This window comes from Mustelus asterias, chromosome 13, assembly GCF_964213995.1.
Source record: "Mustelus asterias chromosome 13, sMusAst1.hap1.1, whole genome shotgun sequence".
Lineage (NCBI taxonomy): Eukaryota > Metazoa > Chordata > Chondrichthyes > Carcharhiniformes > Triakidae > Mustelus > Mustelus asterias.
The window spans coordinates 56,579,579-56,601,466 of NC_135813.1; the positions used below are offsets into that span (position 1 = coordinate 56,579,579).

Sequence of the window (21,888 nt, forward strand, 5' to 3'; positions counted from 1 at the left end):
CACCCATCCTGGCAGGCACATGTGATTTGCCCACTGTGCCTCAGACTGGATATAAGTGGTTATTTTTAATAAATTATATAATGGCAGCACACCCAGGAGAATTACAATAAGATGTAAGGGACACACAGTACAATAATGCTCCTCGGTATGATGAGGAAATGGAGTGTTTTTTTGTTGGATTCTTTTTGCTGACCACAGCACACACAAGTTTGAAAGTTGTTATAATTAGGTGTTTCGGATAATACACATCCCAGAATGGCCAATAGGCATACCTCAGAACTCAACCTTAACACGAACCAGTTGATGTCCTTTGCCGACATTGAAAGCAGTCTCCCAGATTATTCAATGTTTGGGACTAATGGTGGATCAAGCCACTTCTCTTAATTTAAACATCTTGCCACTCTGGACATCTTTTATAAAGATACAGATTTTAACTGTATTGAAGATGTGAGTGTAGTTCCAGAGTGGGGCAAGGCCAGGGATCTTTGCAGATCCTTTGACTGAAAGCTATGTTTTTAAGTTTATTTACTATTGTCACAAGTAGGCTTACATTAACACTGCAATGAAGTTACTGTTAAAATTCCCTAATTGCCATTCTTCTCGTGCTTGTTTGGGTACACTGAGGGAGAATTTAACATGGCCAATGTACCTAACCAGCACGTCTTTCGGACTGTGGGAGATAACCCACAGTGGGGTGGCACAGTGGTTAGCACTGCTCCAACACCATTCAAGAAGCTTGACAACATCCAGGACAAAACAGTCCACTTAATTGGCATTTCTTCCACTCCCTGCACCACCGAAGCACAGTGTATACCATCTACAAGATGCACAGCAGAAACTCACCAAGTCTCTTTTGGCAGCACCTTCCAAACCCATGAACACTATCATCTAGAAGGACAAGGGCAGCAGGTAGTTCCCCTCCAATCCACTCACCATCTTGACTTGGAAATTTGTCTCTGTTCCTTCACTGTCACCGGGTCAAAATCCTGGAATGTCAGCTCTAACGGCACTGTGGATATATCTACATCTCAGGGACTGCAGGGGTTCAAGAAGGAAGCTCAACACTACCTTCTTAAGGACAATTACGGTATGGTGGCACAGTGGTTCGGGCGGCACGGTAGCACAGTGGTTAACACTGCTACCTCACAGCGCCAGGGACCCGGGTTTGATTCCCGGCTTGGGTCACTGTCTGTGTGGAGCCTACACGTTCTCGCCGTGTCTGCGTGGGTTTCCTCAGGATGCTCCAGTTTCCCCCCAGAATCCATAGATGTGCTGCTTAGGTGGATTGACAATGGTAAATTGCCCCTTGGTGTCAGGGGGACTGACAGGGTAAATGCATGGGGTTATGGGGATAGGGTCTGGGTGGGATTGTGGTTGGTGCAGACCTGATGGGTGAATGGCCTCCTTCTGCACTGTAAGATTCTATGATCGTATGAACCGGAGCACTCGGAGGAAACCCATGCAGATACGGGGAGAACATGCAGACTCTGCACAGACCCAAGCTGAGAATCAAACCTGGGTCCCTGGTGCTGTGAGGCGGAAGTGCTGACCACTGTGCCACCGTGCCTCCCATTACTGTAACTTAAGGGCCGCAATTTGTAGGTTTATATTTGGCTGTGTGTGTTCTAACCTGACAAGTCAATCTGACAAGCTTTGTCAGACTGGTCTGCTTGCACTGCTTAGTCACGGAAGAACTAAGCAAGCAAGTTTCAAGGGCGAGTTTACATTGAGGATTAGTGCAAGCAAGTTGTCTTTATTGCTTTTGACATTCTGAGATTGGTAGAAGTTTGTAAATCTTTTACTTGTTGAATGTAACCCAAGTATTAAAGCCTTAATATGATCGTGAAAGCTACATTGCACAACCCCTGCCTGTTTTCCAGGTTTACCATTGGAACAGACAGCAGATTTTGCGTAAGGTGGATGAGAAGGAGAAGAAATGGAGAAGAGAATTGTTGAGGTAATGTTGCAAAACTCTTTCTACACACTTGATACATGTGACAAATAACATGCTAAAGGTACTGTGTGGATTGAAGTTCACATAGTAGAACTACATAATTTTTTATTCTATCCATAGCTCCTATTTGAATATCCATGATTGAAGCCTGCAAAATAAAATCTTGCTTCTGTGACCTCTATCACTGCAGAACAGTAGGTTATTTTTCTAACCCACGTGCAGCCTGGGGAGATGTCATTTGGATTAGAAGTTTATTTTGGGTTATCCAACCCATCACAACTCATTCCCCTGCAATGACCCTAAGTTTCCCTTGTGATATCTAATTGTATTTTAAATAATTTCAGGGTTTTACTTCTCATTGCAAGTCTATTTGATGTGTTTATCACTCAAGAACCTCTTCCAAAGGGCCAATTTCAATCTTAAATTTGCTTTTTGCATGTTTGAGCCTCTATCTCCCTATCCTATTCTCACAATGGAAAGTAATTTTCAGAATCACCTTTTCCAGATGGTTTACAATCTTACATTCTGTTATAGATTTAAAAGGGTTGCAGGTTGCTTTAAGAGCTGATCACATGATTTGATGGTGATGTCATTAGGGTGTTGGCAGGAGCTGCTGTATTGACTTTCAGTTTTGTATTCAGTGCAAAGCAGGGAACAGCTCTTCAATACATCTGTTGTTGTTACTTTGAATCCACGTGTGCAAACCACATTCCTTTCTTTCTGTCAAAACCCACAACCCCTAACATAGTTAGAACATTACATGTCCCCCTTTAAGTTCACCTCACAGCCATCTCCGTTCAAAGCTGAAAGCTCACGTTTCTTGATCTTTCCGCGTAACCGGGACCTTCAAGGCTACGAACCAGCCTCATTGCTCATTGCTGCACTGCACCCAGTGCTGCCTACTCTGAGTGTCTCAGGGACTCGATGCTCCAAGTCTGGTGTGATTGGAGCACTAAGCAGTTTCATCACAAACTTCTGCTGCTAACCTTCCATCGTATGCAGCAGTGCGTCAATTGGACATGGAGTGTTGAGCCTACTTCATTCAAAAATGTAGAGTATTGCACATTTATATAAATTCTTCCCATATTTCATCCAACTCTGTCTTCAAATTCTGAGCTGCCTCTGCGGTTTGCCAGTATTATTTGTCATTTACGTAAGCCCTTAGCATGGATCATCCCCTTGAGATTTTATCTTCTGCTTTGCTTGGACTAGGATATGGAGCCTGGGTTATTTGCAGTTTTTAAACATTTTTCTTGTCTGTCTCACCTAGATTTTCTTTCTGCACCTGGAAAGAAAATGCACACCTACAGGCTGATGAAGCTCGGAAGACCACCAGAGCAGATCGTCATTATCACTGTGTCCTTTTATCTAAGGTAGAGCTCCGTTTCATCAGTGAAGGAAAGATATAATAAATTTCTCATGCTAAGTCTATGTGAGAGATAGGGATTTTTAAAAATAATGTACTCTGGCGTTTCATTTTCTTTAACATGAACTTCAGTTTACAATTACAGTAAACATGAACTAGTTTACAATTGGGGGAGAGGTAATTATGATGCAATCAGGCGGGAATTAGGAAGCATAGGATGGGAACAAAAATTGTCAGGCAAAGGCACTAATGATAAGTGGAACTTTTTCAAGGAACAAATACTGCGTGTCCTTGATAGGTATGTCCCTGCCAGGCAGAGAGGAAATGGCCGAGTGAGGGAACCATGGTTCACAAAAGAGGTGGAATGTCTTGTCAAGAGGAAGAAGGAAGCGTATGTTAGGTTGAGAAAACAAGGTTCAGTTTGGCTCGATGGAGGGTTACAAGTTAGCAAGAAATGAGCTGAAAAAGGGGCTTAGGAGAGCTAGGAGGGGGCATGAGAAGTCCTTGGCGGGTCGGATCAAGGAAAACCCCAAGGCTTTTTACTCTTATGTGAGGAATAAAAGAATGACCAGGGTGAGATTAGGGCCGGTCAAGGACGGCAGTGGGAATTTGTGCATGGAGTCAGAAGAGATAGGAGAGGTGATGAATGAATACTTTTCTTCGGTGTTCACCAAGGACAGGGGCCATGTTTTTGAGGAAGAGATGGTGTCACAGGCTGATAGGCTGGAGGAAGTAGATGTTCGGAGGGAAGATGTACTAGCAATTTTGAATAAACTGAAAGTTGATAAGTCCCCTGGGCCTGATGAAATATATCCTAGGATTCTTTGGGAGGCAAGGGATGAGATAGCAGAGCCTTTGGCATTGATCTTTGGGTCCTCACTGTCCACGGGGGTGGTGCCAGAGGACTGGAGAGTGGCGAATGTTGTTCCTCTATTTAAGAAAGGGAATAGAAATGACCCTGGTAATTATAGGCCGGTTAGTCTTACTTCGGTGGTCGGTAAGTTGATGGAAAAGGTCCTTAGGGATAGGATTTACGACCATTTAGAAAGATGCAGCTTAATCCGGGTTAGTCAGCACGGATTTGTGAAGGGCAAGTTTTGCCTCACAAATTTGATAGAATTTTTTGAGGAGGTAACTAAGTGTGTAGATGAAGGTAGTGCAGTTGATGTCATATACATGGATTTTAGTAAGGTGTTTGATAAAGTCCCCCACGGTCGGCTTATGAAGAAAGTAAGGATGTGTGGGATAGAGGGAAGTTTGGCCGATTGGATAGGTAACTGGCTATCTAACAGAAGACAGAGGGTGGTGGTGGATGGAAAATTTTCGGACTGGAAACCGGTTACCAGCGGAGTGCCACAGGGATCAGTGCTTGGTCCTCTGCTATTTGTAATTTTTATAAATGACTTGGAGGAGGGGGCTGAAGGGTGGATCAGTAAATTTGCTGATGACACCAAGATTGGTGGAGTAGTGGATGAGGTGGAGGGCTGTTGTAGGCTGCAAAGAGATATAGGTAGGATGCAGAGCTGGGCTGAAAAATGGCAAATGGAGTTTAACCCTGACAAATGCGAGGTGATTCATTTTGGTAGGACAAATTTAAATGTGTATTACAGGGTCAAAGGTAGGGTTCTGAAGAATGTGGAGGAACAGAGAGATCTTGGGGTTCATATCCATAGATCTCTGAAGGTTGCCACTCAAGTGGATAGATCCGTGAAGAAGGCCTATAGTGTGTTGGCGTTCATTAACAGGGGGTTTGAGTTTAAGAGCGTGGGGTTATGCTGCAACTGTACAGGACCTTGGTGAGACCACATTTGGAATATTGTGTGCAGTTCTGGTCACCTCACTACAAGAAGGATGTGGAGACACTGGAAAGAGTGCAAAGGAGATTTATCAGGATGCTGCCTGGTTTGGAGGGTAGGTCTTATGAGGAAAGGTTGAGGGAACTTGGGCTTTTCTCTTTGGAGCGGAGGAGGTTGAGAGGAGACTTGATAGAGGTTTATAAGATGATGAGGGGGATAGATAGAGTGAACGTTCAAAGACTATTTCCTCGGTTGAATGGAGCGGTAACTAGGGGGCATAACTATAGGGTTCATGGTGGGAGATATAGGAAGGATGTCCGAGGTAGGTTTTTTATTCAGAGAGCAGTTAAGAGTCAATCATATTGCTGTGGCTCTGGAGTCACATGTAGGCCAGGCCAGATAAGGATGGCAGATTTCCTTCCCTAAAGGACGTTAATGAACCCGATGGGTTTCTCACAACAATCGATGATAGTTTCATGGTCACCATTACTGAAACTAGCTTTCAATTCTACATTTTGTTAATGGAATTTACTTTCCACCAGCTGCTTTCGTGGGATTTGAACCCATGTCCCCAGAGTATTAGCATGGGGCTTTTCGTGACATTACCACTAAACCACCATCTTTCCCAGTACATATATCACTTTGTTTAATTATATTAAACTTGTTGACTCTTGGGGTTCCAGGGCAGGGCTGCTTTCCTGCAGCTGCACTTGGTGATGGTTCTGTGACATTATCTTTTATAAAGGTTCTTGAGTATTGGAGAGATGCTGTTTCACTTCAACTGTATCAAAGACAACAGGAGGAGGAACTTCTGATAGAAGCAAGACGACATATTGGCTTTCGTAAGTGGTAAAATACAATGCCTGTGTTGATAAAATGTTCAGTGTAGTTACCCACCTTACTACTTTAAGTTTTGGCATGACAATGTGACCAAACAATAAACTTCACACCTGTTTCAGTTGTCTTCACTGAGAACAGGTGAGGAGATCCCTGCAGAATATCCTTAAACTATATTATTAGATCTGGGCTGCACATTTGAATGGTTCCTGTGCAAAACTGTGAAGGTCAAACATGCCTGCATCTCAGGCGTTCAGTGAAGTTTTAAAGAAATCAATGCTTAGTTTTATGTGCTATTTATCCCAGAGAGAGGGGAAGGATATATGAGACACTGACATTCAGCAGGGAGTCATTGGCTATTTGGGAGGTACCAGTAGATCAGAAATAGGCGAATGTTCCAAGATATAGATAATGAAAGACTTAAGAGTCTTCAAATCTGTGTGAAATAATAGAATAAATCCATCAGCATGAAGGGAGTTGAAGAATATCTGTACACCACAAACAAACTAGCAAATTGGAGTCCAATGATCTTGGCTGCCACAGATCTTGCCTGACAAATCTCCCTTATTCCTTTGAGGCAGTGATGACCAAGGTAAACTGTACGGGCCCTCCTGTTTCCTCCTTTGACCCTGGTATGGGCCTTCGAGTCTGAGGGGTACAAATTTGAGCTACTTTGGTGCAAGCTAATGTAGTCATCTCTTGTCAACTCTGTCTATACCACACCAATCATGACTGGTCCTTGCTGTCCTCTGACAAAACTGCCAAGGACTTGGGGAGCAAAGACAACTTTGTTTTTTTTACACAACCATCTCCTTAAAATGCTGACCCCTGCTCCCCCCCCCCCCCCCCCCCCCCCAACCAACCTTTCCCTCACTTCCAACAACAAGTGTGAGGAAATGGTGGACTTCTTTCCCTCTAATATTGAGGGCATCCACTCCGCTGTCTTTGTTCCATCCCTCCTCCTGATGGACAGGCTTTGGGGAGGCACTCAGTGCAGAATTCCCAGCCTCTTGCCTGCTCCTAGCCAAGATGTGGCAGGCCCAGTTAAGTTAATGATTAATGATGACTCCTAGGATATTGATGGTGTGGTTTCAGCAATGGCAATGTCTCTGAAAGTCAAGGGGAGATGGTTAGATTCTCTCTTATTGGAGATTGTCATTGTCTGGTAATTGTGTGGTGCCAAATTATTTTCTACTTATTAGTTTAAGTCTGAATGTTGTCCAGGCCTTGCAGTGTGCACTCACCGGCTACTTCAGTTTCTGAGGGGCTCTGATCGTTGAGCTATGGAGTGGAGGCTAAAGGTAATCCTGATGTAGAATAGCATAATTTTACATACGCTTTAGAAATAATGAGATGGATTGCAACATCAGTTGTTGGGAAAGTTTACCTCACCAAGACAGGACCAGACTTTATAACTTCAGTCTAATCCCAAAATAGCTAATAGCTAGCCTCCAGGTTAGTGAGTAATTCTATGGTCAGGAGTCACTAAGACAAGATATCACCATTCTCCAGTCTGTGCTGAATTAGCCCATTTGATTCCCAGAGAGGAAAAGTCAGTTTGGGTTTCCTAGTCTTGATGATTACCAAGAACCGCTGAGCTGCATTATTTGTTTTCTGTCTGTGTGCACGTTCTCCCCGTGTCTGCATGGGTTTCCTCTGGGTGCTCTGGTTTCCTTCCATTGTCCAAGGATGTGCGGGTTAGGTGGTTTGGCCGTGCTAAATTGCCCCTTAGTGTCAGGGGGATTAGCAGGGTAAATACGTGAGGTTTTGGGATAGGGTCTGGATGGGATTGTTGTCGGTGCAGACTCGATGGACCGAATGGCCTCTTTCCGCACTGTAGGGATTCTATGATAACAGGATTGGTGTCAGCTGTGGCACCCTGAATGGTCAGATAGCTTGCTGTCACTCTGCTGACTGTATGAAGAATGAGCATATGGGTGAGGCAGCAGGGTCAGTGGGTACCCCTGGAGCTGTAATCCAATGAGAGACAAGATTTTCATCTGGGGAGGGAAGAAAATAGCAGCATTGTGGGCAAAGTGTTAAATAGATCAAAGCTCTTGCTGAAGTAACCCAGTCTGACCATTGTTTTCTTGGAGGCAAAAACTGTGACAGCAACTTATCAATATGCGCAAATCTATGGTTGTGAACCGCACAACACAAATTTATTTCCTTGTACATATTCCTTGCTATCTACCATTAACCCTTTCCATTTGATTCTCTATTGAAATTGTCTCATCAATTGAATTCCAGGCTTCAGCGAAATCTCACCTGCATGTCAAGCAGGTTTCTGGTTGTCCATGTCTATCTGCATCAATCAGCTAATTAGCTCTGGTATACAGATTAATATGGAATTGGAAAATCTATCTGCTTTACAAATCAAAGGCCCAGTTTTTAAACATTTATTAGTGTCACAAGTAGGCTTACATTAACACTGCAATGAAGTTACTGTGAAAATCCCTTCTGAGGTTTCAGTGCAACAGCCTTGGGTTTGTCCTAGTTTCCTCTGTCATCTTCATTCCAAATGCCCCCAATTTGCAAAATATTTGATTAAAAGGCATCATTTTTATCAGCAACCTCTGTTGAGGCCTGGGTAGAGACATGACAGAAGCTGAATTTCCCCGCACCGCTTCCCCCCTTGTGGAATATAATTATGCTTTTGTGCAGGGTTACTGAGGATACAAAACGAAAATAGTTGCTCAGGAATCAGCAAAACAGAGACCACTGACATTTATTCAGTTGAAATACCGCTAGATCTGTAGTAGATTTATATGGACCAGTTTTGGGGGTTTTGCGAGCAGCTAAAATATATGTACAGACAGCAGCTAATCTGTAAACTTCTTCTGGTGGAACCTCCGCCATATCCTATTGGTTAGGTATGTTAATGAATGATAATTAAAGAATAATGAATAAGTAAAATAATTCCTATAAATAGACATTGAAAACTATTATAGGCAAAGACTAACAAAGTGTATAATCAGTTTTCATATTTGTGTAAAATCAGTGATTTTGAAGGCTTAAAACATATCTTAATCTGAAATATTTTTGCTGTAATTCACAAGCATTTTAATTAAATGTTTGTTCTTTGTAAAATATTTTAACTTAAGGGAAAAGGTATATACATTAATGTGGAATTGAAAAATCTATCTGCTTTACAAATCAAAGGCCCAGTTTTTAAAGTTTACTTATTAGTATAACAAGTAGGCTTACATTAACACTGCAATGAAGTTACTGTGAAAATCTGCTCGTCGCCACACTCTGGCGCCTGTTCAGGTACACTGAGGGAGAATTTAACATCTCCAATGCACCTAACTGGCACGTCTTTCGGACTGTGGGAGGAAATCGGAGTACCCGGAGGAAACCCATGCAGACATGGGGAGAACGTGCTGACTCTGCAGAGACAGTGACCTAAGCTGGGAATCAAACCTGGGTTCCTGGCGCTGTGATGCAGTAGTGCTAACCATTGTGCCGCCATGCCGGCCAATTATTACAGAACAATGACTGAGTTTCCCCTTGTGCCCTTTTCATTTGGTCTTTTACCTTGTTCTGCAGCAATAAAAGCATCGCTTGTGCAAAACTGAAGCAAACAGTAGGGATTTGCTTGGATACAAAATTGACTAAGGGACATAAAGCAAAAAATATTGGTGAGCTGTTGTTTTTTCAGACTGGAGGGTAGTGAACTGTAGAGTGCCCCAGGAATATGTGCTGTGACCATTACTGTTTGATATATATGTATAATATATATATGTTTTATATATATTATTGTTTGATATATATAACACATCTGATTTTTTTGCTGCTGGGGGAGGTAATGGAAGCAGATACGATAGTGAGTTTTGAGGGGCGTCTGGACAAATACATGAATAGGATGGGAATGGAGGGATAAGATCCCCGGAAGGGTAGGGGGTTTTTGTTCAGTCGGGCAGCATGGTCGGTGCAGGCTTGGAGGGCCGAAGGGCCTGTTCCTGTGCTGTAATTTTCTTTGTTCTTTATATTAATAGCCTGGACTTGCATGTACAGGACATCATTTCAAAGTTTGCTGATGATATGAAACTTGGAAATAGAGTAATAATGTGGAGGATAATAGACTTCAGGAGGACATAGTTTAGCGAGATGGACAAATACATGGCAGATGAAATTTAATGCAGAGAAATGTGTGGCAATTCATTTCAGTAGGAAGAATGTGGAAATATAACTCACCTGGCATATTGTTCAAGAGAGTTCAGGGACAGAGAGTCCTGGGGTGCACTTACACAAATCTTTGAAGGTGACAGTTCAAGATCAGAAAGCTGTTAAAAAGGGATCCGTGGCTTCATTAATAGCAATATAGAGTACAAAAGCAACAAAGTTGTATTCAACCTTTCCAAAACACTGACTTGGCCCCAGCTGGAGTATTGCAGTCAATTCTGGGCACTGCACTTGAAGGATTTGAAGGTCTTACGAAGTGTGTAGAAGGGATTTACTAGAATGGTACCAGAGATAAGGAACTACAGTTATATCGAGAGACTGGACAAGCTGTGCTTGTTCTTTGAGCAGATAAGGTGAAGCAAAAATTTCATAGAAGTGTTCAAAATCATGAACAGCTTTGAAAGGATAAGTGAGGAGAGACTGTTTCATTCGGCACTTAGACTCAAAATGGTAAAATTCCCCCCTGAGTGTGAGAGAGTGAGTGTGTGCGAGAGGGAGTGAGTGTGTGCGAGAGGGAGTGAGTGTGTGCGAGAGGGAGTGAGTGTGTGCGAGAGGGAGTGAGTGTGTGCGAGAGGGAGTGAGTGTGTGCGAGAGGGAGTGAGTGTGTGCGAGAGGGAGTGAGTGTGTGCGAGAGGGAGTGAGTGTGTGCGAGAGGGAGTGAGTGTGTGCGAGAGGGAGTGAGTGTGTGCGAGAGGGAGTGAGTGTGTGCGAGAGGGAGTGAGTGTGTGCGAGAGGGAGTGAGTGTGTGCGAGAGGGAGTGAGTGTGTGCGAGAGGGAGTGGGTGTGTGCGAGAGGGAGTGGGTGTGTGCGAGAGGGAGTGGGTGTGTGCGAGAGGGAGTGGGTGTGTGCGAGAGGGAGTGGGTGTGTGCGAGAGGGAGCGGGTGTGTGCGAGAGGGAGCGGGTGTGTGCGAGAGGGGGCGGGTGTGTGCGAGAGGGAGCGGGTGTGTGCGAGAGGGAGCGGGTGTGTGCGAGAGGGGGCGGGTGTGTGCGAGAGGGGGCGGGTGTGTGCGAGAGGGGGCGGGTGTGTGCGAGAGGGAGCGGGTGTGTGCGAGAGGGGGCGGGTGTGTGCGAGAGGGGGCGGGTGTGTGCGAGAGGGGGCGGGTGTGTGCGAGAGGGGGCGGGTGTGTGCGAGAGGGGGCGGGTGTGTGCGAGAGGGGGCGGGTGTGTGCGAGAGGGGGCGGGTGTGTGCGAGAGGGGGCGGGTGTGTGCGAGAGGGGGCGGGTGTGTGCGAGAGGGGGCGGGTGTGTGCGAGAGGGGGCGGGTGTGTGCGAGAGGGGGCGGGTGTGTGCGAGAGGGGGCGGGTGTGTGCGAGAGGGAGCGAGTGTGTGCGAGAGGGAGCGGGTGTGTGCGAGAGGGAGCGGGTGTGTGCGAGAGGGGGCGGGTGTGTGCGAGAGGGGGCGGGTGTGTGCGAGAGGGGGCGGGTGTGTGCGAGAGGGGGCGGGTGTGTGCGAGAGGAGGCGGGTGTGTGCGAGAGGAGGCGGGTGTGTGCGAGAGGGGGCGGGTGTGTGCGAGAGGGGGCGGGTGTGTGCGAGAGGGGGCGGGTGTGTGCGAGAGGGAGCGGGTGTGTGCGAGAGGGGGCGGGTGTGTGCGAGAGGGGGCGGGTGTGTGCGAGAGGGGGCGGGTGTGTGCGAGAGGGGGCGGGTGTGTGCGAGAGGGGGCGGGTGTGTGCGAGAGGGGGCGGGTGTGTGCGAGAGGGGGCGGGTGTGTGCGAGAGGGGGCGGGTGTGTGCGAGAGGGGGCGGGTGTGTGCGAGAGGGGGCGGGTGTGTGCGAGAGGGGGCGGGTGTGTGCGAGAGGGGGCGGGTGTGTGCGAGAGGGGGCGGGTGTGTGCGAGAGGGGGCGGGTGTGTGCGAGAGGGTGCGGGTGTGTGCGAGAGGGTGCGGGTGTGTGCGAGAGGGTGCGGGTGTGTGCGAGAGGGGGCGGGTGTGTGCGAGAGGGGGCGGGTGTGTGCGAGAGGGGGCGGTTGTGTGCGAGAGGGGGCGGGTGTGTGCGAGAGGGGGCGGGTGTGTGCGAGAGGGAGCGGGTGTGTGCGAGAGGGAGCGGGTGTGTGCGAGAGGGAGCGGGTGTGTGCGAGAGGGGGCGGGTGTGTGCGAGAGGGGGCGGGTGTGTGCGAGAGGGGGCGGGTGTGTGCGAGAGGGGGCGGGTGTGTGCGAGAGGGGGCGGGTGTGTGCGAGAGGGGGCGGGTGTGTGCGAGAGGGGGCGGGTGTGTGCGAGAGGGGGCGGGTGTGTGCGAGAGGGGGCGGGTGTGTGCGAGAGGGGGCGGGTGTGTGCGAGAGGAGGCGGGTGTGTGCGAGAGGAGGCGGGTGTGTGCGAGAGGGGGCGGGTGTGTGCGAGAGGGGGCGGGTGTGTGCGAGAGGGGGCGGGTGTGTGCGAGAGGGGGCGGGTGTGTGCGAGAGGGGGCGGGTGTGTGCGAGAGGGGGCGGGTGTGTGCGAGAGGAGGCGGGTGTGTGCGAGAGGAGGCGGGTGTGTGCGAGAGGAGGCGGGTGTGTGCGAGAGGAGGCGGGTGTGTGCGAGAGGGGGCGAGTGTGGGCGAGTGTGGGCGCGAGGGGGCGAGTGTGGGCGCGAGGGGGCGAGTGTGGGCGCGAGGGGGCGAGTGTGGGCGCGAGGGGGCGAGTGTGGGCGCGAGGGGGCGAGTGTGGACGCGAGGGGGCGAGTGTGGGCGCGAGGGGGCGAGTGTGGGCGCGAGGGGGCGAGTGTGGGCGAGTGTGGGCGAGTGTGGGCGAGTGTGGGCGAGTGTGGGCGAGTGTGGGCGAGTGTGGGCGAGTGTGGGCGAGTGTGGGCGAGAGGGGGCGAGTGTGGGCGAGAGTGGGCGAGTGTGGGCGAGAGGGGGCGAGTGTGGGCGAGAGGGGTCGAGTGTGGGCGAGAGGGGTCGAGTGTGGGCGAGTGTGGGCGAGAGGGGGCGAGTGTGGGCGAGAGCGGGCGAGTGTGGGCGAGAGCGGGCGAGAGGGGGCGAGTGTGGGCGAGAGGGGTCGAGTGTGGGCGAGAGGGGTCGGGTGTGGGCGAGTGTGGGCGAGAGGGGGCGAGTGTGGGCGAGTGTGGGCGAGAGGGGGCGAGTGTGGGCGAGTGTGGGCGAGAGGGGGCGAGTGTGGGCGAGAGGGGGCGAGTGTGGGCGAGAGGGGGCGAGTGTGGGCGAGAGGGGGCGAGTGTGGGCGAGAGGGGGCGAGTGTGGGCGAGAGGGGGCGAGTGTGGGCGAGAGGGGGCGAGTGTGGGCGAGAGGGGGCGAGTGTGGGCGAGAGGGGGCGAGTGTGGGCGAGAGGGGGCGAGTGTGGGCGAGAGGGGGCGAGTGTGGGCGAGAGGGGGCGAGTGTGGGCGAGAGGGGGCGAGTGTGGTCGAGAGGGGGCGAGTGTGGGCGAGAGGGGTCGAGTGTGGGCGAGAGGGGTCGAGTGTGGGCGAGAGGGGGCGAGAGGGGGCGAGCGTGGGCGGGAGGGGGCGAGCGTGGGCGAGCGTGGGCGGGAGGGGGCGAGCGTGGGCGGGAGGGAGCGAGCGTGGGCGGGAGGGGGCGTGTGTGGGCGGGAGGGGGCGAGTGTGGGCTGGAGGGGGCGAGTGTGGGCGGGAGGGGGCGAGTGTGGGCGGGAGGGGGCGAGTGTGGGCGGGAGGGGGCGAGAGGGGGCGAGTGTGGGCGAGTGTGGGCGAGTGTGGGCGAGTGTGGGCGAGTGTGGGCGAGTGTGGGCGAGTGTGGGCGAGTGGGCGAGTGTGGGCGAGTGTGGGCGAGTGGGGGCGAGTGTGGGCGAGAGGGGGCGAGTGTGGGCGAGAGGGGGCGAGTGTGGGCGAGTGGGGGCGAGTGTGGGCGAGAGGGGGCGAGTGTGGGCGAGAGGGGGCGAGTGTGGGCGAGAGGGGGCGAGTGTGGGCGAGAGGGGGCGGGTGTGGGCGAGAGGGGGCGGGTGTGGGCGAGTGTGGGCGAGTGTGGGCGAGAGGGGGCGAGTGTGGGCGAGAGGGGGCGAGTGTGGGCGAGATGGGGCGAGTGTGGGCGAGTGTGGGCGAGAGGGGTCGAGTGTGGGCGAGAGGGGTCGAGTGTGGGCGAGAAGGGTCGAGTGTGGGCGAGATGGGGCGAGAGGGGGCGAGTGTGGGCGAGTGTGGGTGAGTGTGGGCGAGTGTGGGTGAGTGTGGGTGAGTGTGGGCGAGTGTGGGCGAGTGTGGGCGAGTGTGGGCGAGTGTGGGCGAGTGTGGGCGAGTGTGGGCGAGAGGGGGCGAGAGGGTGCGAGTGTGGGCGAGAAGGGGCGAGTGTGGGCGAGTGTGGGCGAGTGTGGGCGAGTGTGGGCGAGAGGGGGCCTGTGTGGGCGAGAGGGGGCCTGTGTGGGCGAGAGGGGGCCTGTGTGGGCGAGAGGGGGCCTGTGTGGGCGAGAGGGGGCCTGTGTGGACGATAGGGGGCCTGTGTGGGCGAGAGGGGGCCTGTGTGGGCGAGAGGGGGCGAGAGGGGGCGAGTGTGGGCGAGAGGGGGCGAGTGTGGGCGAGTGTGGGCGAGTGTGGGCGAGAGGGGGCCTGTGTGGGCGAGAGGGGGCGAGTGTGGGCGAGAGGGGGCCTGTGTGGGCGAGTGGGGGCGAGTGGGGGCGAGTGTGGGCGAGAGGGGGCGAGTGTGGGCGAGTGTGGGCGAGTGTGGGCGAGTGTGGGCGAGTGTGGGCGAGTGTGGGCGAGTGTGGGCGAGAGGGGGCGAGTGTGGGCGAGTGTGGGCGAGTGTGGGCGAGAGGGGGCGAGTGTGGGCGAGAGGGGGCGAGTGTGGGCGAGAGGGGGCGAGTGTGGGCGAGTGTGGGCGAGTGTGGGCGAGTGTGGGCGAGTGTGGGCGAGTGTGGGCGAGTGTGGGCGAGTGTGGGCGAGAGGGGGCGAGTGTTGGCGAGAGGGGGCGAGTGTTGGCGAGAGGGGGCGAGTGTGGGCGAGTGTGGGCGAGAGGGGGCCTGTGTGGGCGAGAGGGGGCCTCTGTGCGCGTGAGGGGGCCTCTGTGCGCGTGAGGGGGCCTGTGTGGGCGAGAGGGGGCCTGTGTGGGCGAGAGGGGGCCTGTGTGGGCGAGAGGGGGCCTGTGTGGGCGAGAGGGGGCCTGTGTGGGCGAGAGGGGGCCTGTGTGGGCGAGAGGGGGCCTGTGTGGGCGAGAGGGGGCCTGTGTGGGCGAGAGGGGGCCTGTGTGGGCGAGAGGGGGCCTGTGTGGGCGAGAGGGGGCCTGTGTGGGCGAGAGGGGGCCTGTGTGGGCGAGAGGGGGCGAGAGGGGGCGAGTGTGGGTGAGAGGGGGCGAGTGTGGGCGAGTGTGGGCGAGAGGGGGCGAGTGTGGGCGAGTGTGGGCGAGTGTGGGCGAGAGGGGGCCTGTGTGGGCGAGAGGGGGCGAGTGTGGGCGAGAGGGGGCCTGTGTGGGCGAGTGTGGGCGAGTGTGGGCGAGTGTGGGCGAGTGTGGGCGAGTGTGGGCGAGTGTGGGCGAGTGTGGGCGAGTGTGGGCGAGAGGGGGCGAGTGTGGGCGAGAGGGGGCGAGTGTGGGCGAGAGGGGGCGAGTGTGGGCGAGAGGGGGCGAGTGTGGGCGAGAGGGGGCGAGTGTGGGCGAGAGGGGGCGAGTGTGGGCGAGAGGGGGCGAGTGTGGGCGTGAGGGGACCTGTGTTGGCGAGAGGGGGTTGTGTGGGTGAGAGGGGGCCTGTGTGGGCGAGAGGGGGCCTGTGTGGGCGAGAGGGGGCCTGTGTGGGCGAGAGGGGGCCTGTGTGGGCGAGAGGGGGCGTGTGTGGGCGAGAGGGGGCCTGTGTGGGCGAGAGGGGGCCTGTGTGGGCGAGAGGGGGCCTGTGTGGGCGAGAGGGGGCCTGTGTGGGCGAGAGGGGGCCTGTGTGGGCGAGAGGGGGCCTGTGTGGGCGAGAGGGGGCCTGTGTGGGCGAGAGGGGGCCTGTGTGGGCGAGAGGGGGCCTGTGTGGGCGAGAGGGGGCCTGTGTGGGCGAGAGGGGGCCTGTGTGGGCGAGAGGGGGCCTGTGTGGGCGAGAGGGGGCGTGTGTGGGCGAGAGGGGGCGTGTGTGGGCGAGAGGGGGCGTGTGTGGGCGAGAGGGGGCGTGTGTGGGCGAGAGGGGGCGTGTGTGGGCGAGAGGGGGCGTGTGTGGGCGAGAGGGGGCGTGTGTGGGCGAGAGGGAGCGTGTGTGGGCGAGTGGGAGCGTGCGGGCGAGTGGGAGCGTGCGGGCGAGAGAGCGACTGTGCGTGCGAGAGAGCGACTTTGCGTGCGAGAGAGCGACTGTGCGTGCGCGAGAGCGGGAATTAACCTCGTGGACGGCACGGTGGCACAGTGGTTAGCTCTGTTCCCTCACAGCGCCAGGGACCTGGGTTCGATTCCCGGCTTGGGTCACTGTCTGTGCGGAGTCTGCACGTTCTCCCCGTGTCTGCGTGGGTTTCCTCCGGGTGCTCCCGTTTCCTCCCACAGTTCAAAGATGTGCAGGTTAGGTGGATTGGCCATGCTAAATTGCCCCTTAGTGTCGGCCTAAAAGGTAGGGATATGTTCGGCACAACTTGTGGGGCCGAAGGGCCTGTTTTGTGCTGTAGTTTTCTATGTTTCCACTGGCAGAGGGGTTGGTAACCAGAGGGAACACATTTAAAGCAAAAGGCAATAGAACCAGAGGCAGCATAAAGGAAAATAATTTACACAGAGGGTGGTTTGATCTGGAATACACTGCCTAACCAAACCCTATTCTGAACCATATAAATCCATAGGAGACCTACCAGTACATTGACTGGTTAACGCTCTCTCTGGTAGCATAATGGTAGCAGATTTAATCATAACATTCAAAGAGAATTAGATAAATTCTTGAAGGGAGAACATTTGTGGGCTTATGAGGAAAGAGAAGGGGAGTGGGACTAACTGGATATCTCTTTCAAACTGTTGGCACAAGCATGATGGGCCAAATGGCCTCCGTCTGCACTGTTTCATTCCATGATTCTACTTTGTATGTGTATATTTACTTTTTTTATTCATTCATGGGACATGGGCGTTGCTGGCTGGCCAGCATTTATTGGTTATTATAAACCTGTTGGACTTTAACCTGGTGTTGTGAGACTTCTTACAGCATTTATTGCCCATCCCTAGTTGCCCTTGGGAAGGTGGTGGTGAGCTGCCTTCTTGAAACGCTGCTGTCTGCGTGCTGTGGGTTGACCCACAATGCCGTTAGGGAGGGAATTCCAGGATTTTGACCCAGCGACTGTGAAGGAACGGCGATATATTTCTAAGTGAGGATGGTGGGTGGCTTGGGGGGGAACTTGCAGGTGGTGGTGTTCCCATTTATCTGCTGCCCTTGTCCTTCTAGATGGAAGTGGTTGTGAGTTTGGAAGGTGCTGTCTAAGAACCTTTGGTGAATTGCTGCAGTGCATCTTGTAGATAGTACACACTGCTGCTACTGAGAATCGGTGGTGGAGGGATTGAATGTTTGTAGATGTGGTGTCAGTCAAGCGGGCTGCTTTGTCCTGGATGGTGTTGAGCTTCTTGAGTGTTGTTGGAACTGCACCCATCCAGGCAAGTGGGGAGTATTCCATCACACTCCTGACTTGTGCCTTGTAGATGGTGGATAGGTCTGGGGAGTCAGGAAGTGAGTTACTTGCCACAGTATTCCTAGCCTCTGACCTGCTCTTGTAGCCACTGTGTTTATGTGGTGAGTCCAGTTGAGTTTCTGGTCAATGCTAACCCCAAGGATGTTGACAGTGGGGGATTCAGTGATGGTTACATCATTAAATGTCATGGGGCGATGGTTAGAGTGTCTCTTATTGGTGATGGTCATTGCCTGGCAATTGTGTGGTGCGAATGTTACTTGCCACTTGTCAGCCCAAGCCTGGATATTGTCCAGACCTTGCTGCATTTGAACATGGACTGCTTCAGTATCTGAGGAGTCACGAATGGTGCTGAACATGCTGTGCAATCATCGGTGAACATCCCCACTTCTGACCTTATGATGGAGGGAAGGTCATTGTGAAGCAGCTGAAGATGTTTGGGTCTAGGACACTACCCTGAGGGACTTAAATTTACTACCATTATGTACCCGAATAAAGTGCTCCCAACAATCATGTGGCTAATGTATTGCAAAGCTCTGTTATAGGGTGACCAATGTTAGCTGCTGGATCTTATTAGTGGAGTGAAAAGTAAGAACATAAGAACTAGGAGCAGGGGTAGGCCATCTGGTCCCTCGAGCCTGCTCCGTCATTCAATAAGATCAAGGCTGATCTTTTCGTGGACTCAGCTGCACTTACCCATCCACTCACCATAACTCTTAATTCCTTTACCGTTCAAAAATCCATCTATTTTTGCTTGAAAAACATTCAATGAGGTAGTCTCAACTGCTTCACTGGGCAGGGAATTCCACAGATTCACAACCTTTTGTGTGAAGAAGTTCCTCCTCAACTCAGTCCTAAATCTGCTTCCCCTTATTTTGAGGCCATGCCCCCTAGTTGTGGATTCACTCGCCAGTGGAAACAACCTCCCTGTTTCTATCTTATCTATTCCCTTCATAATCTTATATGTTCCTATAATGTCCCACCTCATTCTTCTAAATTCCAGTGAGTATAGTCCTAGTCTACTCAGTCTTTCCTCATAAACCAACCCTCTCAACTCCGGAATCAACCTAGTGAATCTCCTCTGCACCCCCTCCAGTGCCAGTGTATCCTTTCTCAGGTAAGGAGACCAAAACTGTACACAGTACTCCAAGTGTGGTATATTTGGACTTTTAGAAAGCGTTTGACAAAGTCCCGCACAAGAGATTATCATGCAAGATTAAAGCGCATGGGATTGGGGAAAGTATTGAGATGGATAGAAAACTGGTTGGCAGAGAGGAAACAAAGAGTAGGAATTAATGGGTGCTTTTCCAATTGGCAGGTAATGACCAGTGGGGTGCCACAGGGATCGGTGCTGGGACACCAGCTATTCACAATATATATTAATGATTTGGATGAGGGAACAAAATGTAACATCTCAAAGTTTGCAGATGATACCAAGTTGGGTGGGAGGGTGAACTGTAATACGGATGCAGAGATCCTTCAGAATGATCCAGACAGGTTGGTTGAGTGGGTTAATCAATGGTAGATGCAGTATAATTTGGATAAGTGTGAGATTATTCACTTTGGAAGCAAAAACAAGGCGCAGATTACTACCCGAATGGCTGTAAATTGGGAGAGGGAGTGTGCAGTGGGACCTGGGTGTCCTTATGCATCAGTCACTGAAGGCAAGCATGCAGGTGCAGCAGGCGGTAAAGAAGGCAAATGGCATGTTGGCCTTCATTGCGAGAGGTTTCGAGTACAGGAGTAGGGATGTGTTCTTGCAATTACACAGGGCATTGGTGAGGCCACACCTAGAGTATTGTGTGCAGTTTTGGTCTCCTTTTCTGAGGAGGGATGTTCTTGCTCTCGAGGGAGTGCAGCGAAGGTTTACCAGGCTGATTCCAGGAATGGTGGGACTGATGTATGAGGAGAGATTGACTAGGTTAGGATTGTTTTCACTGGAGTTCAGACGAATGAGGGGGGATCTCATTGAGACTTACAAAATTCTAACAGGACTAGACAGGGTAGATGCAGGGAGGATATTCCCAATGGTGGGGGAGTCCAGAACCAGGGGCCACAGTCTGAGGATTCAGGGTAGACCATTTAGGACAGAGATGGGGAGATATTTCTTCACCCAGAGAGTGGTGAGCCTGTGGATTCATTACAGGAAATAGTTGATGCCAAAACATTGAATGTATTCAAGAGGGGGCTAGATATCGCACTTGGGGCGAATGGGATCAAAGGTTATGGGGAAAAAGCAGGATTAGGCTATTGAGTTGGATGATCAGCCATGATCGTAATGAATGGTGAAGCAGGCTCAAGGGGCCAAATGGCCTCCTCCTGCTCCAATCTTCTATGTTTCTATGTGTGGCCCCATCAGCACCTTGTACAGCTGCAACATAACCTCCCTGTTTTTAAACTCCATCCCTCTAGCAATGAAGGACAAAATTCCATTTGCCTTCTTAATTACCTGTTGTACCTGCAAACCAACTTTTTGTGATTCATGCACAAGGACACCCAGGTCCCTCTGCACAGCAGCATGCTGCAATTCTTTATCATTTAAATAATAGTCCATTTTGCTGTTATTCCTACCAAAATGGATGACCTCACAATTACCAATGTTGTACTCCATCTGCCAGACCCTCCCCCACTCACTTAAACTATCTATATTCCTTTGCAGACTTTCAGTGTCCTCTGCACACTTTGCTCTACCACTCATCTTAGTGTCATCTGCGAATTTTGACACACTACAGTTGGTCCCCAAGTCCAAATCATCTATGTAAATTGTAAACCATCCCATCCCAACACTGATCCCTGAGGCACACCACTAGTCACTGATCAGAAAAACACCTACTCTTTGCTTTATGGAAAGTAAATCTCTTACACCATTCATTTTTATCAACATTGTGGTGTTTCTGAATCTGTACCTTCATTTCAATGCATCCCAACTGCCGAGAAGATCTCAAGTACCAAGGGGATGAACTTTAAAAAAGAATGATCTTGGGACGTCCCAAAGTGTTTTACAGTCAATGGAATATTTTTGAAGTGTAGCCACTGTTGTAATGTGGAAAACATATGGGGACCGAAGACCGACAAATCCTCTCCACTCCTTTCCACCTCCTGTCCATGCTAGGTCTTAAAAGAAACGGCTGTAAAGATAGATAAAGACCGGGTGGGAAAACTGTATCTAGTGAGTCCACAGGGATCAGTGCTTGGGCCTCAAATGTTTAAAATCTATATTAATGGTGAATGAAGGGACTGGGGTGTATTGCAGCCAAATTTGCTGATGATGGAAAGGTAGTCATGATGTGGAGATGCCGGCGTTGGACTGGGGTAAACACAGTAAGAAGTTTAACAACACCAGGTTAAAGTCCAACAGGTTTATTTGGTAGCAAAAGCCACACAAGCTTTCGAGGCTCTAAGCCCCTTCTTCAGGTGAGTGGGAATTCTGTTCACAAACAGAGTTTATAAAGACACAGACTCAATTTACATGAATAATGGTTGGAATGCGAATACTTACAACTAATCCAGTCTTTAAGAAACAAAACAATGGGAGTGGAGAGAGCATCAAGACAGGCTAAAAAGATGTGTATTGTCTCCAGACAAGACAGCCAGTGAAACTCTGCAGGTCCACGCAACTGTGGGAGTTACAAATATTGTGACATGAACCCAATATCCCGGTTGAGGCCGTCCGCGTGTGTGCGGAACTTGGCTATCAGTTTCTGCTCAGCGACTCTGCGCTGTCGTGTGTCGCGAAGGCCGCCTTGGAGAACGCTTACCCGAATATCAGAGGCCGAATGCCCGTGACCGCTGAAGTGCTCCCCAACAGGAAGAGAACAGTCTTGCCTGGTGATTGTCGAGCGGTGTTCATTCATCCGTTGTCGCAGCGTCTGCATAGTTTCCCCAATGTACCATGCCTCGGGACATCCTTTCTTGCAGCGTATCAGGTAGACAACGTTGGCCGAGTTGCAAGAGTATGTACCGTGTACCTGGTGGATGGTGTTCTCACGTGAGATGATGGCATCTGTGTCGATGATCCGGCATGTCTTGCAGAGGTTGCTGTGGCAGGGTTGTGTGGGGATATTGGGTTCATGTCACAATATTTGTAACTCCCACAGTTGCGTGGACCTGCAGAGTTTCACTGGCTGTCTTGTCTGGAGACAATACACATCTTTTTAGCCTGTCTTGATGCTCTCTCCACTCCCATTGTTTTGTTTCTTAAAGACTGGATTAGTTGTAAGTATTCGCATTCCAACCATTATTCATGTAAATTGAGTCTGTGTCTTTA

General features: G+C 51.5%; 1 protein-coding gene across 1 annotated transcript in view; it reads left to right on the plus strand.

The window, feature by feature from the left end:
- sfi1 (SFI1 centrin binding protein) overlaps nt 1-21,888 on the plus strand; it is a 164,081-nt gene that overhangs the window by 82,562 nt on the left and 59,631 nt on the right. Inside the window, exons 18-20 of the mRNA XM_078226823.1 lie at nt 1,881-1,957; nt 3,225-3,327; nt 5,862-5,958. Coding sequence (XP_078082949.1) covers nt 1,881-1,957; nt 3,225-3,327; nt 5,862-5,958 — 277 coding nt within the window. The remainder of the gene's footprint in view (nt 1-1,880; nt 1,958-3,224; nt 3,328-5,861; nt 5,959-21,888) is intronic.